The sequence below is a fragment of the Erinaceus europaeus genome, chromosome 7, assembly GCF_950295315.1.
Source record: "Erinaceus europaeus chromosome 7, mEriEur2.1, whole genome shotgun sequence".
NCBI lineage: Eukaryota > Metazoa > Chordata > Mammalia > Eulipotyphla > Erinaceidae > Erinaceus > Erinaceus europaeus.
The window spans coordinates 40,269,426-40,285,347 of NC_080168.1; the positions used below are offsets into that span (position 1 = coordinate 40,269,426).

Genomic DNA, 15,922 nt, shown 5'->3' on the forward strand with positions numbered 1-15,922 from the left:
AATGACAAAGAAAGAGAACGCAAAGTGAAACTTGCACTGGGGGAGTGGTAGGGTGGTATTGCACCAAAGCAGAAGAGTCTGGGGAAGGAGGAAGAAGAAAGAGATGGAGAGAACTTTGGGACACAATAGTGAGAAAGAACCTAAAGGGGAGTGAGAGTGTATATACACAATGGAATATTTCTCAGCTATTAAAAAAAGAATGAAATTTTATCATTTTCAGGAAAAATTGAAGCTATACAAAGGATGTATGAGAAATATAATGAGTCAGAGGGAAAAAGATAAGTCCTGGATGATTTCAACTTTTAATTTTAATTTTAATTTTTTTGCCTGCATTGTTATTGCTGGGGTTCGGTGCCTGCACCAAGAATCTACTGCTCTTGGAGGACATTCTTCCCATTTTGTTGCCCTTGTTGTTATTGTTATAGCTGTTGTTGTTGTTGTATAGGACAGAGAGAAATGGAGAGAGGAGGGGAAGACAGAGAGGGGGAGAGAAAGACATTTGCAGACCTGTTTCACTGCTTGTGAAGTGACTCCCCACCCCTGCAGGTGGGGAGCCAGGGGCTCCAACCTGGATCTTTGTACCAGTTCTAGCACTTCACACCGTGTGCTCCTAACCCGCTGCATTACCTGACCCCCTGATTTAAACTTTATGTGCAAGAAGATTTAAAATGCCTGACTCCCTGATTTAAAGTTTATGTGCAAGAAGAAGAAATAAAGTTGTTGAATGGACAAGACAAATTAAAAAATAATTATGCAAAATGTTTACGTATAAAGGACTTCTGTCTGAGGTTCCAATGTCCCGGGTTCCATGACTAGCACCACCTTAAGCCAGAGCTGAGCAGTGCTGTGGGCAAAACAAACAAACAAACAAACAACAAAAACTGTTGGACATTGACAAAACAACTACATTTACCCGAGGAGGTGGGGTTGGAGAAAGTATAGAGGCAGGTTAAGAAAAACTGGTAGGTTTTAGTTCTTTGATGTTTGTTTCTTTGTTTTCACCAGAGCACTTATCAGCTTTGGCTTGTGGTAGTGTGGGTGATTGAACCTGGAACTTCAGAGCCTCAGATACGGAGAGTCTCTTTGCATAACCATGATGCTGTCTACCCTTGCTCAATTTTTAAAGATTTAATTATTAATGAGAGAGAGAGAGAGAGAGAGAGAGAGAGAGAGAGAAGATGGACACCAGAGCATCACTTTGACACGTGATGTTGGGGAGTAGACATGTGATGTTGGGGAGTAGATTCAGAAACCCATGCTATGTCAACTCTCATGCTGCAAATTAAACTTCTTTTGTCTAATAATGAAGTTTCTATGATTTCAAGAAAGAAAAGTTCTGTCTCTGACTACTTATTTAGGCTGCTTCCACTTCCTAAAATCATCCTGAAAAGGTAACAGCATTAATATCCCATAATGCTACTCTGGTTCTAACTCTATGATACATCTGACTACTGATGATAGATGTTCTATGAATTTGTTGGCAGTTGGCAACTACCTTAAAACTATGGTGGCTATCTTTGGGAGGAGGGAGGGTGGGTATACAGAACTCTAGTGGTAGGTGTGGTACAGAACTATATATAACTATAACACACTATTAATTACAAATAAATTTTTTTAAAAAAAAGATTCACCCTTGCTGCCAAAACAGGATTTTAAGCTACGATAGCTTCCCATATAGAAGCGACTTTGTTAATATAGATACCAAGAAAACATAACCAGTTTGATGGCTCATACACAACCACCAAAGAAGCCTTTCTTTAACCTTTTTCGTTAGCTCACTATGCATTTAGTCCAAAAGATAGTGTGTCAAAGAAATTGACTTCTCAGGAGTCGGGCAGTAGCGCAGTGTGTTAATTACATGTGGTGCAAAGCACAAGGACCTGTAAGGATCCTGGTTCGAGCCCTCAACTCCCCATCTGCAGGGGAGTTACTTCACAAGCAGTGAAGCAGATCTGCAGGTGTCTATCTTTCTCTCCCTATCTCTGTCTTCCCCCTTCTCTCCATTTCTCTCTGTCCTATCCAACAATGATGACATCAATAATAACTACTACAATGAAACAACAAGGGCAACAAAAGGGACTAAATAAATAAATAATTTTAAAAATTGACTTTTCCATCAATGTATTCTGATATTGATGAGTCAGAATACCTAGTCCAAACCTAAGATACCATTGTTAGATCTCCATTTCTACACTCATATCTTGGAAAATAACATACTTAAGGGGGCCAGGTAGCAGTGCACCTGGTTAAGCACACATAATACGAAGCACTAGGACCCACACACAAGGATCCAGGTTGGAGCCCCCAGCTTCCCACCTGCAGGAGGGATGCTTCATGAGCTGTGAAGCAGGTCTGCAGGTATCTTATCTTTCTCTCTTCCTTTCTACCTCACCCTCCTCTTTCAATTTCTCTCTGTTCTATGAAACAAAATGGGAAGGAACAAAATGGTTGCCAGAAGCAGTGGATTCATAGTACCAGCACTGAGTTCCAGCAATAACTCTGGAGGGGGAAAAAAAGAAGAGAAAAAAGAAAAAGACAAAAATAAAGGAAAGAAAATACTTAACTGAGGACTTTGTCTTACTCGACAAATACTGATGACCCTTCTTGTAATGTCATGAAGGAAAAAATGTAGTTGGCAGAATAGTTTTTTTGCTAGTGCTCTTGGCTTTCCCATGTGTGCAACCCAAGTTTGAGACAGACTACACTGAGGAAAGTTTCAGTACAATAGGTTCATTTCCTCTCGGTGTGTGTCTTTCTTCTCTATGGGTCAGTAAAAAACCTTGACCTGGAGTAGTGAAGCCTTGACAAGAAGAAAACAAGAGAGAAAAGAGAGAGAGAGAGAGAGAGGAGTGGAGGAAGGGAATGTGTAAGGAACACTGTTTTACCATATCTTCAAACCACACCATCTCTGTCCATGCTATCTTCTGCCAATCAATATATTTTATTTTTTCTCCTTAGCAACATATACATTTCCTCCCTTGTCAGCAAATAGTAATATACTTATTTAATGTCAGCTAAATGAAATAAATTGGAGTTTGTATCAGTACAAAATATAGCAGTAGAAGAAAACATTTTGCACCCTGGCAACTCTGTACAGCTCCTTTTCTTTTTAAGCATAATAAAGCCTACTTTGGCTAAAATCAGGCACTTGGCATGCATATAGAAATAATGCTTGGGTCTATTGTTGAGAGGTATTGCTCCCTTTGCTTAGAAAGAGCCACTTGTGGCAAAATTTTAGAAAATTCTAGACATTGTCAAAGATCACACTTGTGGGGATCCTGCAATTTACCACTAATTCAAAAGTTTTACTATTTAATAAGTACTAAGGTGGAAAATAATTGTAAAAGACATCCCCTCCACTAACTAACTGTATCATCCTGTTCTGAAAGAGGAGTAACAAGCTTATATACATGCCCCAAATTTCTAGAACTCAACAGCCATAGGGATTCAGCATGGAAATTTTATGCCGCTTGGTTAAGTTATATGACCTTAGGTATTGAATATATATATATATCAACCAGAAGTTGCTTTAAGACCAAGGAGGTGACTCAGCAGTAGAACACTTTCTTTGCATGCATGAGACCCTGAGTTTTTTTTCAAAAACCAAAGCAGCGATAGACAATATGTGTAGAAGCCCCATCCTTCTGGCAGGGATACACAGGCAAGATGATTGCATATGGAGTTAAAAGCACAACCTGAGACCGTGGAAATGCGCTTTTCTCTGTGATGAGTGAGTCTGATGTTTTCCTTCTGCTTTTCATTTCTAGAAAATGAAGTGGCAGCTCCAGCCCCACCCCCAGAAGGTAAGTTAAAAAAACTCTCACAAGTTTGGGCAACAAATATAGCATGTCTATCGAGCATGGCTTGGCTTTATTGGAGCTGTAAACTTTAACCTTACTCCTATGGTGTGAGAGGTTTATGACAACAGTAATGACACAGTGTTTATATAACCCTCTCATATTCATCTACTATGGATGGCATGTCATATACTTATAAAACCTTTGATTTGTGCCACAAGTGTTTGACCTGTGTTCTATAGTTGTGGATCTACAGCAATTTTCACACATAGTAAGGACAAACAGAGGCTGCATAATTCTTGTGAAGGTGAAGAGATCCCACCTCTAAGCGAATAGCATAGTCCTTACCTAACTTGAGCTAGGTCTCCATAAATTCCCTCCAGAACATATCTGGGGAGTTTACAGGAAAGTTTAGTTGTTTTTGAGGATCAAGATCAGGAGTAGCATTTTAGTATGTCCACCAGGTGGCAAAATAAAACAACAAAAAGCAAGGAGTAAATACGTACAATGAGCTTGGCAGGTAGAGACACAGCTCAAGAACCCAGTAAATGAAGCCTACTTACATCTAGTAGACCTAAGGAAGAGAATAGAATTGGAAGAAAGACAAGACCCAGTGGAATGTGAAACCCCCCATGGAGTAATCTGTCACCAAATGGCCCTTAGTTGTAGGCAACCAGAATGATGTGCATTTTCCCAGGAGGACACTAGCACATCCTCACTCATTACTCTTCCTCCTCATACAGAATGAAAATTGGCATTCAAAAATTACTCGCAGGGTATTCACCTTGTGCATAAGCCTTCCCTAGCCCTACAGAGGGATACAGTGCTATCTGTCAAATACCTGTGATAGCTAGGTGTAAAAATACAGTACCAGAGACAGTGGACAACTCAAAACAGAAATTTTTTTGCTGTCTTCAGTTTCCTTACAGCCAACTAGAAAGCAGAATACAGCCCGGAAAACAATTTTATAAAATACAACCACCCTGCATTGAGCTATAAAGTTAGACCAGTTAAAAGAGGTGAAAGCAAGGCTTGAAGAGAACATCAGTTTCTGGTGATGTGTTTGGACATTTAGAAGGGCATTATGAAGCTCTTCTACCCTAGAGATTACTTTTCAGGAAGGCAGTTCAAGAAATCTAACTGCTCAGACTCACTCTCAAAATTCTTAAATAGCACTGAAGAGTATTATTTTGTATCAAACTAAGTTGAAATAGGCTCATTGCTCTATGAGTTCATATAGGAGCAAGACCAGGCTTTCTTTCAACTAGATTTTAAAACCAGTATAGATATGTGACATTTTTACCTTAAGATCTTCTTCCTTTGTCTGTATTCTTACACATACACATTTTAGCCAACATCGAGTAAATCTAGTACCTACATCCCTTGGATGGGGGGTAGAATAATGGTTGTACAAAGGCTGTCATGCCTGAGGCTCCATGGTCCTAGATTCAGTCCTCAGCACCACCATAAGCCAGAGCTGAGCAGTGCTCTGGTAAAATAAATAAATAAATATAATAATAATAATAATAATTTTATAGCCCTTCTGTTCTTTACATTAGTTGTCACAGAGCCAGTATAGTTTCCCTTATTTTGCCATATTTCAAATTCCATAAAATATGAAATAAGAATATGAAATGGATACTGACCTTTCATTGCTAACAGGTTGCCCCCCAAATTCTGCCAAATTGCCTTTAATAGTTACCTGAGATTTAGATCTTTATCGATTAGTTAAAAAACAGAAATATTCATGTTTGAAGCATATGTATTCATCACAAGTCAGACACTGTTTGCTCATAACTAATGTTCTGAACAGAGAGAAATGCAAACTAGATGGTCTCAGCTGATAAAGTCTGATGTTCCTGCACTACACATATTATTGCTTGACTTAATTAGAATGCTGATATGTACACCAAATGCTTTCAGTCCTTCTTATTTCCCTTCTCTCTGCCACTTCTACCTCTTTCTCTCTCTCCTCCTTCTTCCTCTCTCTTTCCTTCTCTTCCTACTCCTCCTCCTCCTTCTCCTTCCTTTTTCTTTTCTTTTTACCAGAGCACTGCTCAGCTCTAGTTCCTGGTGGTCCTGGGAATCAAACCAGAAGCCTATGGAGCTTTAGCCATAAAAGTCTATTGCTTTACCACTGTTACTATCTCCTGGACCCCAAAATGTTTTCCTTAAAATTACTGTTTAGTTACATATTTGATTCTTGGGCTTCACCTAGATGTCCACATTAGACTTCTATGCAAGCTAGATTACTATATGAGTCCAACTTTCTTTAAAAAGTCAGTCCCCTGTTGATATCTAAGATGAAGGGGTCCATATTTTACATGAAGTCTCTCTCATCATTTTATAACATGATTTAACATTACTAGGTACATTTTAACAAAATGTATTGTACAGTTTCCTGAGTTTGCCTTTTAAAAACTGACCAAACATATTGATTGCTTTTACTAAAAATCTACATTACAATTCTAAAATTCATAATTCATGTAGAGCATAATAAATAAATATATAGTACCATTTGGTCTGTTTTGTTATCATTTGCTTATCACACAATAAAATCATTTCTTTAAGGCACTTTAAAAATTGCACTTGTACTTTCTACACAGAACCAAAAAAAGAGAAGGAGGCCGGGACTGGACCAGCAAAAGGTGAGTTAGAAAGAGGGTTAATAAAGTTGAGGTTGATAAATTTACAAATAAAAAGAGATCATGGTGGACATACAGAATTTCTCTGCATTGCCTATGTCAGTGAGGCTAGAGTTCATCATAGATATCTTATCTGCATAACCCAAATAGTATAATTAAGAACAGTGCTCTAATCAGCTCCCACTACACATTCTATTAACAAGGAAAACCATGATGATAAAAATATCACAAGTTCAGGCGAGGAAAGTAACTCACTTGGATAGTGCACTGCTTTGCCATGTGAGCAGCCCAGATTCAAGCCAGGCTGAATCTGACGGAAGGCATTGAAGGAAGCTTTGGTGTTGTGATCTTTCTTACTCTCTCTAAAACAGCTGAATAAATGCATTAATAAATTGTCATAAGCTCTTGTTGAGATGCCAGCATATTACTCAATCAGTAACTTCCAAGTTACAATGTATATGTAAAATAAATAGGTGTCTGATCTTTTCTGGAATTATACCAATTTGGATATTAAATTTGAAAACAACCTGGAATGTTTTCATGTTATTGTGTGAACTGTCCCATGTTATACTGATAACTGTGAAGGCTAGTGTCTCATCTTGTAACACAGATAATGTATTTGTATAAATTTACATAGTGATTTATATAAATTGACTGCCCAGCCTTATGTAAGTATCATGCTGCCTCTTGTTGAACTGGCAACTCACTTATTCCTGTAAAAGTGTTCTGTTTTGGGCCCACGTGATGGTGAATCTGGTTAAGCACACACATTACAATGCATAAGGACCCAAGTTCGAGCCCTTGGGCCCCACCTGCAGGGAGAAAGCTTCACAAGTGATGAATCAGGGTTGTAGGTGTCTCTCTGTCTCTTTCCCTATCTCCCTTCCCCTCTCAATTTCTCTCTGACCCTATCTAATAATAATTAAATAAATATTAAAAAAGTAAAAGTATTTTATTTTTACTTTATACAGTGATAGCCTAACTTTAGAAAATAAATCATCTTGATCACATTCTGTAAGTCTATGAAATACTGATTCCTTTGTTTCCTTGTGGAAGAAGTTTTTGCCATTTTGATCATTTGTCTTAAGCTGAAAAGCACTGGTACACTATAGAAGAAAATTTTCCCAGAGGTAGATTGGACAATTCTGCTTTCTGTTCACATCATCATTTTTTAAAAGTTTATCTTTTCTTGCATAAATTTTAGGTTAGTCAATTATTTCCAAGTTTGTGAAATACCTCTTTGTTCTTACTATGTCAAAACTCTCTAGCTAATTCCTATGATATTATTTTCTCCTATATATTAGTAAAATACTTTTTCTCTTTCAATGCTATGGACCATTTTTCTTCATCTAACTTGAGTTTGTGCTGTCAGCAATGAACACATAATGCTAGTACACTCACTTTGCCCTTGACCTTCAGTGACTCTCATGGATAGTAACATGAATACTAATCCTCACCACATGGGCTGTCATCTAAAGGTTACTTGCTCATGGAATGCAGATAGTGCAAACTCCTAGAACGCCTTCCATGAGAAGGGTTCAAGGATGTTTGAATATCCTGGCTGAAGTTACTGTAACATTATTCTCTACAAAGTCTATGGCATACACTTCTGTTTCCAATTTTGGAAAGGTGCTTGGGCCAGGCTGTAGGGCTCAACCAACAGGGCAAATGATGTAATCCCATAAGGCAAGATGTCAGAATTTAAACAGAAGTCTGTGCCTGATCTTTAATCTGAAAAGGCTATTATAATATATTTGGATTCTTAAATTAAACAACCTGAGGGCTGGAAGGTGGCTCACCTAGTTGAGTACATATACTACATTGTGCAAGGAAGTACCTGGGTTCAAGCCCCTGGTCCCCATCTGCAGGGGAAAAGCTTTACCACCAGTGAAGCGCTATTGCAAGTGCCACTCTCTCCCTTCCCTCTTGATTTCTTTATCCAAAAACATTAAACTTGTTTTCAGGTGATACTTAGATTTCAAATCTCATTATAAATGTGTAACAAAATAATATGTCTTTCTATGAGTTAAACATCAACCAACTTACTTATCAACCAACCAACCAGCCAACCAACAAACCAACTTATCAGTCAATAAATATTTTCCTTTTGGCGTACCCATAAAAAAATGCATGACTAAATGATTAGGGCATCTTGAAATTGATAGTGTTTTTGGCTTCCATTTGCATAAGTGAAGACAGCTCATGGCCATGTATATGTGTATATATTTGCTGTATCTGTCTAAGGCAAAACAATTCAAGATAAGAAGTAACATCCCTAAAGAAAGAAGGTAGGTAAGTAGACATTATCTCTAAATATATAACCCACTTCAACTATTACTGCTTTCATTAAGGACAGGAAATTTTCAAGAAAATACTTAAAACAAAAAGTAGGCACATGGGGGTTGTATTGTTATGTGGAAAACTGAGAAATGTTATGCATGTACAAACTATTGTATTTACTGTTGACTATAAAACATTAATCCCCCAATAAGGAAATTTTTTAAAAAGTAGGCACAATAATATTGCTGTCTGTGTATCTCTGGTTGAGAAAGAAGCCTTGCTTTAACATGAAGAAGATTGGCAGGAATGTCCTTGTCCTTCCTTTACATCATCTGTCCATCTAATGTCTTCTTTTCTATTAGATTTTTTTAAAAAAATATTTATTATTTATTGGATAGAGACAGAGAAATTAATAGGATGGGGTAGAAGGGAGGAAGAGAGAGAGAGATTGAGAGTGAGTGAAAGAGAGAGACCTGCAACTGGCTTTACCACTCATGAGGTTCTCCCCTTGCAGGTGGAAAGCAGGGACTTGAGCCTGGGTCTTTGAGCATTGCAGCATGTTCACTCAATCAGGTGGGCCACAACCCAGACTGTATCTAATAATTTCTTAGCTGTGCAAGCTCCAGTTTCATTCTTTACAGCTATCTCCTGATTATCTTAGCTCTCTTCCACCTCTTTTTCTTTCTCTGATTTATTTCAAATTTACTGACTCTCTCCTTCAATCACTGCATAGTCCAGCCCATCTCCTTTTAATGTCTCACTCCTTTCCCTAACAGGTTGCAAGCTTTTTGATGGGCAGATACCATATCTTAGCAACTATTTGGTCCCTCACCTCATTCTCTCTAGGGTCTGGTAAGGAACTGCACATGACAGTCTACTAATAAATAATCATTAAGTTCATACTGTATGAACTTAGCTGCTGACCATACAGTCAATGGTAATCTGTGTAGATCTTTAAATTTTTTTTTAATGTGTGCTGGGCTTAATGTGGATGAACATATCACAGATACTATTAGTCGACAAGGTTTGGAATGACAGTTGTGCTGTGCATTGTCAGCTATGTTTATGGTAATATCAAACTCAAGAAAAGTTATTGAAAATGGCCATATCAGGACAGTAAGTAGTGCACTTTCACACTTGAATTAGTCCTCTGTCTAATAATTTAAAATATATACTCACTTAGCCACTACAATTCTGTTGGCCCTAAGAAATGCAGCCTGGATATCTTTCTATTACCAGGATCACTCTGTAGCAGCTTGGAAATTTTATGAATTGTTTTATTTTACCTTTATTTATTTTGTAGCCACAGAATGTTGTCTGATTCTGATATCAATTTTATAACTAATGTTTGTAGTTAGACTTGCTAATTTTCCAACACTTACTAAGAGTTCCTGTTTTTTTTTCTTTTCCTTTTTTCTTTCTTTACATTTTTTATTGGGAGGTTAATGTTTTACAGTTGACAGTAAATACAATAGTTTGTACATGCATAATATTTCCCAGTTTTCCACATAACAATACAACTAGATCCTCCTCTGAGATGATGTTCCAGGACCCCCACCCCAGAGTATTTTACTTTGGTGCAATCTTTTAAAAATTTATTTTATTTAATTCAGAGGTTAATGGTTTATACCACAGTTATCTACACAAGGGCACAGTTTTCCAGATCCATATGATGGGAGTCTGTAAAATACTCTCTCCCCCAACCTATGACCCCACCCATCCCAAACACCCTTCCAAATCTTCCCTATAAAGTCTCATATTTTGATGCAATACACTGTCCCAGTCCAAGATTCACTCCATGTTTGTTCTAAGAGTTTCTGTTTGAGAAGCAGCTGATTTCTCAGGAAACCCTTTGCTTGTGTAATTATTTATTTCTTTGGCCTTGGACTTATCCATCCACTTACCCTTACCTCTGGCACTACTTACTTTGTCCTGGAATTAAAACAAGAAAGACACCACCAATGTGTTTAACCAACAGCAATACCAGAAATTAGATGAGCATATCTCTTTCAAAATGATCATACTAGTGAGGCTGTGGCTTAGAACTCCCCACCAGAATAATTACAGTGGAAGGTGAAATATAAAATCTTTTCCATATCCTCAGTGGGGCAAAGATCTACCTTTTATTCTATGTTTATTTATTCAGCAAGTATCTATTGAGTGTTGGCTAGTAGTAACAGGCCTAGGTGGGCCTCAGGGTCCTGTCCTGAAGCTGACTTCAGGCAGCTTGGAGAGGAGGGAAACACCAACAGAGGATAGTGAATTCCATTTTGGAGAGTAGATAAGAGTCACAGACACTCATGCATAGAGAATGATGTGGGTGATCTAAATGGGATCATACCTTTTTGTTCAACCAGCATGATAGAGATGAGTATGAGCCTCACCCTAGAGGACTGGGTGATGTATGGACTTTATAGAGAAAGAGGAAATTTCCTGCTGTATTAGGGTTTAAGAAGGCAATAGATAGAGAAAAAGCAAGCGATCCCATTCAAAAATGGGCAGAGGATATGAATAGAATATTCACAACAAGAAGAGATCCAAAAGGCTAACAAACATGTTAAAATTGCTCCAGGTCACTGATTGTCAGAGTAATGCAAATAAAGACAACAATGAGATACCACCTCACCCCTGAGAGAATAGCATACATCAAAAATTACAGCAGCAACAAATGCTGGAGACATTATAGGGACAAAGGAACCCTACACTGCTGGTGAGAATGTAAATTGGTCCAACCTCTGTGGAGAGCAGTCTGAAGAACTCTCACAAGACTAGAAATAGACCTCCCATATGACCCAATAATTTCTTTCCTAGGGATATATCCTAAGGACTTCCAGAAAAATAACTTCTTCGATAATCATTGTAATGATTGTAAAAAACTTTTCTTTTTGTAGGTATGCACATTAAGTTGACTACATGACCTTTTATGAATGAGCAATAAGTGTATTAAAGATCTCATATAACCTGAGATGTAGAGAGTCTCTCTCTTCCCCTTCCCCCCTTCATGAATGTGACTGGCAGTTGAGGAAGTGAATCGATGGAAGTTCAAGCAAATTTTCTCCTAAATTGATAGTATCTATTAAGTTAAAAGAATGATTTTTTCTCCATTTAGGTTTCTTTATATCTGCAATAATATAATCCTTGTACTTTTTATTTGCATGCTAAAATATATTGTGCAATTTTACCTTTAGGTAACAGATAATTATTAAAAAGTCTTGTTGTTTTTATTTTTTTAAATTTTTTATTTATAAAAAGGAAATAGTGACTAAACCATAGGATAAGAGGGGTGAAATTCCACACAATTCCCACCACCAGAACTCTGTCCCATCCTCTCCCCTGGTAGCTTTCCTATTCTTTAACACTCTGGGAGTAGGGATCCACGGTCATTGTGGAATGCAGAAGGTTCAAGGTCTGGCTTCTGTAATTGCTTCCCCACTGAACATGGGCATGGACAGGTTGATCCATACTCCCAGCCTGTCTCTCTCTTTCCCTAGTAGGGTGGGGCTCTGTGGAAGCAGAGCTCCAGGACATATTGGTGGGGTTGTCTGTCCAGGGAAGTCTGGTCGGCATCATGCTAGCATCTGGAACCTGGTGGTTGAGAGTTAACATACAAAGCCAAACAAATTGTTGACCAATCATGGACCTAAGGGCTGGAACAGTGCAGATGAAGAGTTGGGGGTCCTCCATTTTGTAGATAGCTAGTAGGCATATTTTAGTTATGTTCCAAAGGGCCTGTGGCTAAACTATTTTTTTGTTTGTTATTGTTGTTGTAGTTGTTGTTGTTATCGATGTCGTCATTGTTGCATAGGACAGACAGAAATGGAGAGAGGAGGGGAAGACAGGGGGAGAGAAAGATAAGACACCTTCAGACCTGCTTCACCATGTGTGAAGTGACACCCCTGTAGGTGGGGAGCCAGGGGCTGGAACCAGGATCCTTACACCGGTCCTTGCGCTTAACCCGCTGCTCTACCGTAAGACACCCAGGTTGCATGATTTTAGGAATCCATACATTTTACCATCTCTGAGTTCCCTCACTGCATTCCATGTATACCTCCTAAAATCTAGGACCTGTAACATGAAATCAATGTCTTACTCTACATTCCAGGTCTTCTCTGGGAACTGAAGTTGTTTAAAGAACAATCTTTATGCTTTTGCAAATGCTATTTTTCCATGACTTCAAGGCAAATAAAAGTCTGCTTTATAAACTATCCTTCATTATGGCTAGGGGAATCATAACTCCTCATGGTCTATGGTCTTCATGGAAGCTAGATTCTGAAGAGCCCAGAAGAGGGGACCGGACAGTAGAGCAGTGGATTAAGTGCACATGGCTTCCGGAAGCTCACTAACCAGTGTAATGATCCTGGTTCAAGCCCCCAGCTCTCCACCTGTAGGGGGGTTGCTTCACAGACGGTGAAGCGGGTCTGGAGATGTCTTTCTCTCCCCTCTCTGTCTTCCCCTCCTCTCTCAATTTCTCTCTGTCCTATTCAACAACAACAGCAATAGTAACAATAACAACAATAAGGATAACAAAATTGGGGGGGAATGCCCTCCAGGAGCAGTGGATTTGTAGTGAAGTCACCGAGCCCTTGGCAAAGTAAATAAATAAATAAATAGCCCAGAATACATGTGTCTGGTTACACTGTTATTGTAATCTATTTCAAATAGAAAAAAACATAATGTGTTTTAGGATTTTTTTTTTTGCATTACCTTTATTTGTTTATTGGATAGAGACAGCCAGAAAGTGAGAGGGAAGGGGATGGTAGAGAGGGAGAGAGACAGAGACATACCTGCAATACTGCTTCACCACTAACAAAGCAGGTGGGGACTAGGAGCTTGGGAGCCCAAACGCAGGCCCTTGCACATTGTAACATATGCGCTCAACTTGGACTGCCACCACCAAGTTCTGGGGAATTATATTTTTTGAGAATGTTCTTTGTATGTTGCCATACTTTTTATAAATGTGTAGAAATAGTTGCAACCAGAAGATTGGGTTATTCATTTTTTTCCAATTTATAATCTATTTTTTTCATAGGAAATAGGAACAATTAAAAATCTCCAGGTGGTGTGCCACCACCTAGCCCCTGGGACAATTAAAAACTAAGCCATTGGGGCTGGGCAGTAGCGCAGTGGGTTAAGAGCACATGGCACAAAGCACAAGGACCGGAGCAAGGATCCCAGTTCAAGCCCCTGGCTCTCCACCTGCAGAGGGGTCACTTCACAAGCAGTGAAGCAGACCTGCAGGTGTCTGTCTTTCTCTCCCCCTCTCTGTCTTCCCCTCCTCTCTCCATTTCTCTCTATCCTATTCAACAACAACAACAAAAAATTAAGCCATTTATTCTCATTCCATTCAACCAAAATTAGCCAGGTTACTTTTCAAGAAACTGACATTCAGGATCCTAACAACTCTTTGTCCAATCTAATGAGGTGCCAGGACCAGAACCTCTTTGAATAAAAAGGAGACAGTTCATTTGCTTTTACCCTTTATGTACCAGATATTAATGAAATCTCTTGGTATTGGTCTTTCTCTTTCTTTTTTCCCCATAAACATAATACCCTATAGGCCCATCCATGTTGTTCAAATGTCAGTGGACATTTATGTTGTTTCCAGCACTGAATTTTATTTAGCCAAATATTTCCCAAGTTTCTTTGATCACAGAAAGCTTCCTCTAAGACTCTTAGGCTCTACAATACCCTGTGGATCACCTCTCAGGTTCTGAAGATAGAACATTAAGACTTTATAAGTCACATTGGTCATTTTGGTACTATGTGTACTTAACAGGGTGTGCCAGATTTAGAAAAAAAAAGTTTTCTTTTTTAAATAGCAAATAATATTTGTAGTAAATATTACACATTGTTGGTACATCTGTAAAATTTCTGAATTTTCTGCAAAACACCATCAATCCCAGCCTAGGTCCTCCTCCACCATCATGCACCAGGATTCTCAATTTCTGTCTATGAGTGAGATCATCCCATATTCATCCTTCTTCTGGTTTATCTTACTTAACATGATTCCTTCAAGCTCTATCCAAAATATGAAGAAAGGTGGCTTCATCATTTTTGATAGCTGAGTAGTATTCCATTGTGTACATACTCTTTAGATGAGTGTTTTTAATTCCTTAGGATATATCTCTAGGAAAGGAATTTCCAGATCAAAGGGTATGTCTATTTCTAGCCTTCTGAGAGTTCTACAGACTCTCTTCACAGGGGTTGGACCAATTTACATTCCCACCAGCTGTGCAGGAGGGTTGTAGTAAATATTCTAACAAATTACACAAAAATATTCTGTTGTTACTCTAAGCATTTTAAAATAGAGTTTTGTGTTGTTTTGTCTATCCTGTTTTATATAGTAACATGTTTGGATATTGAAATCCCCAACTATTCTAGTATTTTCAGTACAATTATTATCATTCTATACACTAGCACTAATTTTCATGCTTTGTGAGTATAAAGGTAAAGAATCAGAAAACTCCAACTTAAGCACCTAAAATATAAAGAAAAATTGAAATTCATATACTTTAGAAAAAAAATATTCGATGCTGTGCACAAAAACACTACTCAGTTATATTTTGAATTTTACAACGGTACATGAGAAATGTTTTAAAATTTTTTTTAATTTTTATTTACAAAAAGTAAACATTGACTAAACCACAGGATAAGAGGGGTACAACTCCATACAATTTCCACCACCAGAACTCTGTATACTATCCCATCCCCTGATAGCTTTCCTATTCTTTAACACTGTGGGAGTAGGGATCCAAGGTCATTGTGGAATGCAGAAGGTTCAAGGTCTGGCTTCTGTAATTGCTTCCCCACTGAACATGGGCATTGACAGGTTGATCCATACTCCCAGCCTATCTCTCTCTTTCCCTAGTGGGGCAGGGCTCTGGGGAAGCAGAGCTCCAGGACATATTGGTGGGGTTGTCTGCCCAGGGGAGTCCAGTTGGCATCATGCTAGCATCTGGAACCTGGTGGTTGAGAGTTAACATACAAAGCCAAACAAATTGTTGACCAATCATGGACCTAAAGGCTGGAATAGTGCAGACAAAGAGTTGAGGGTCCTCCATTTTGTAGATAGCTAGTAGGCATATTTTAGTTATGTTCCAAAGGGCCTGTAGCTATACTAGGTTTTTTTTTTTCTTTTTGCCCTGAGCCTGAAATCTGATATGCAGGTGGATCCTAGTTATTGTCTGGGGAGATGATGTC

The 15,922-nt window shown here is 38.5% G+C and overlaps 1 protein-coding gene across 6 annotated transcripts in view; it reads left to right on the forward strand.

The window, feature by feature from the left end:
- Positions 1–15,922, forward strand: part of MYBPC1 (myosin binding protein C1) — a 101,344-nt gene that overhangs the window by 15,440 nt on the left and 69,982 nt on the right. For all 6 annotated transcript variants that reach the window (XM_060194241.1, XM_060194237.1, XM_060194240.1 and 3 more), the window contains exons 2-3: positions 3,768–3,803; positions 6,404–6,445. In XM_060194241.1, the coding sequence (XP_060050224.1) occupies positions 3,768–3,803; positions 6,404–6,445 (78 nt within the window). The remainder of the gene's footprint in view (positions 1–3,767; positions 3,804–6,403; positions 6,446–15,922) is intronic.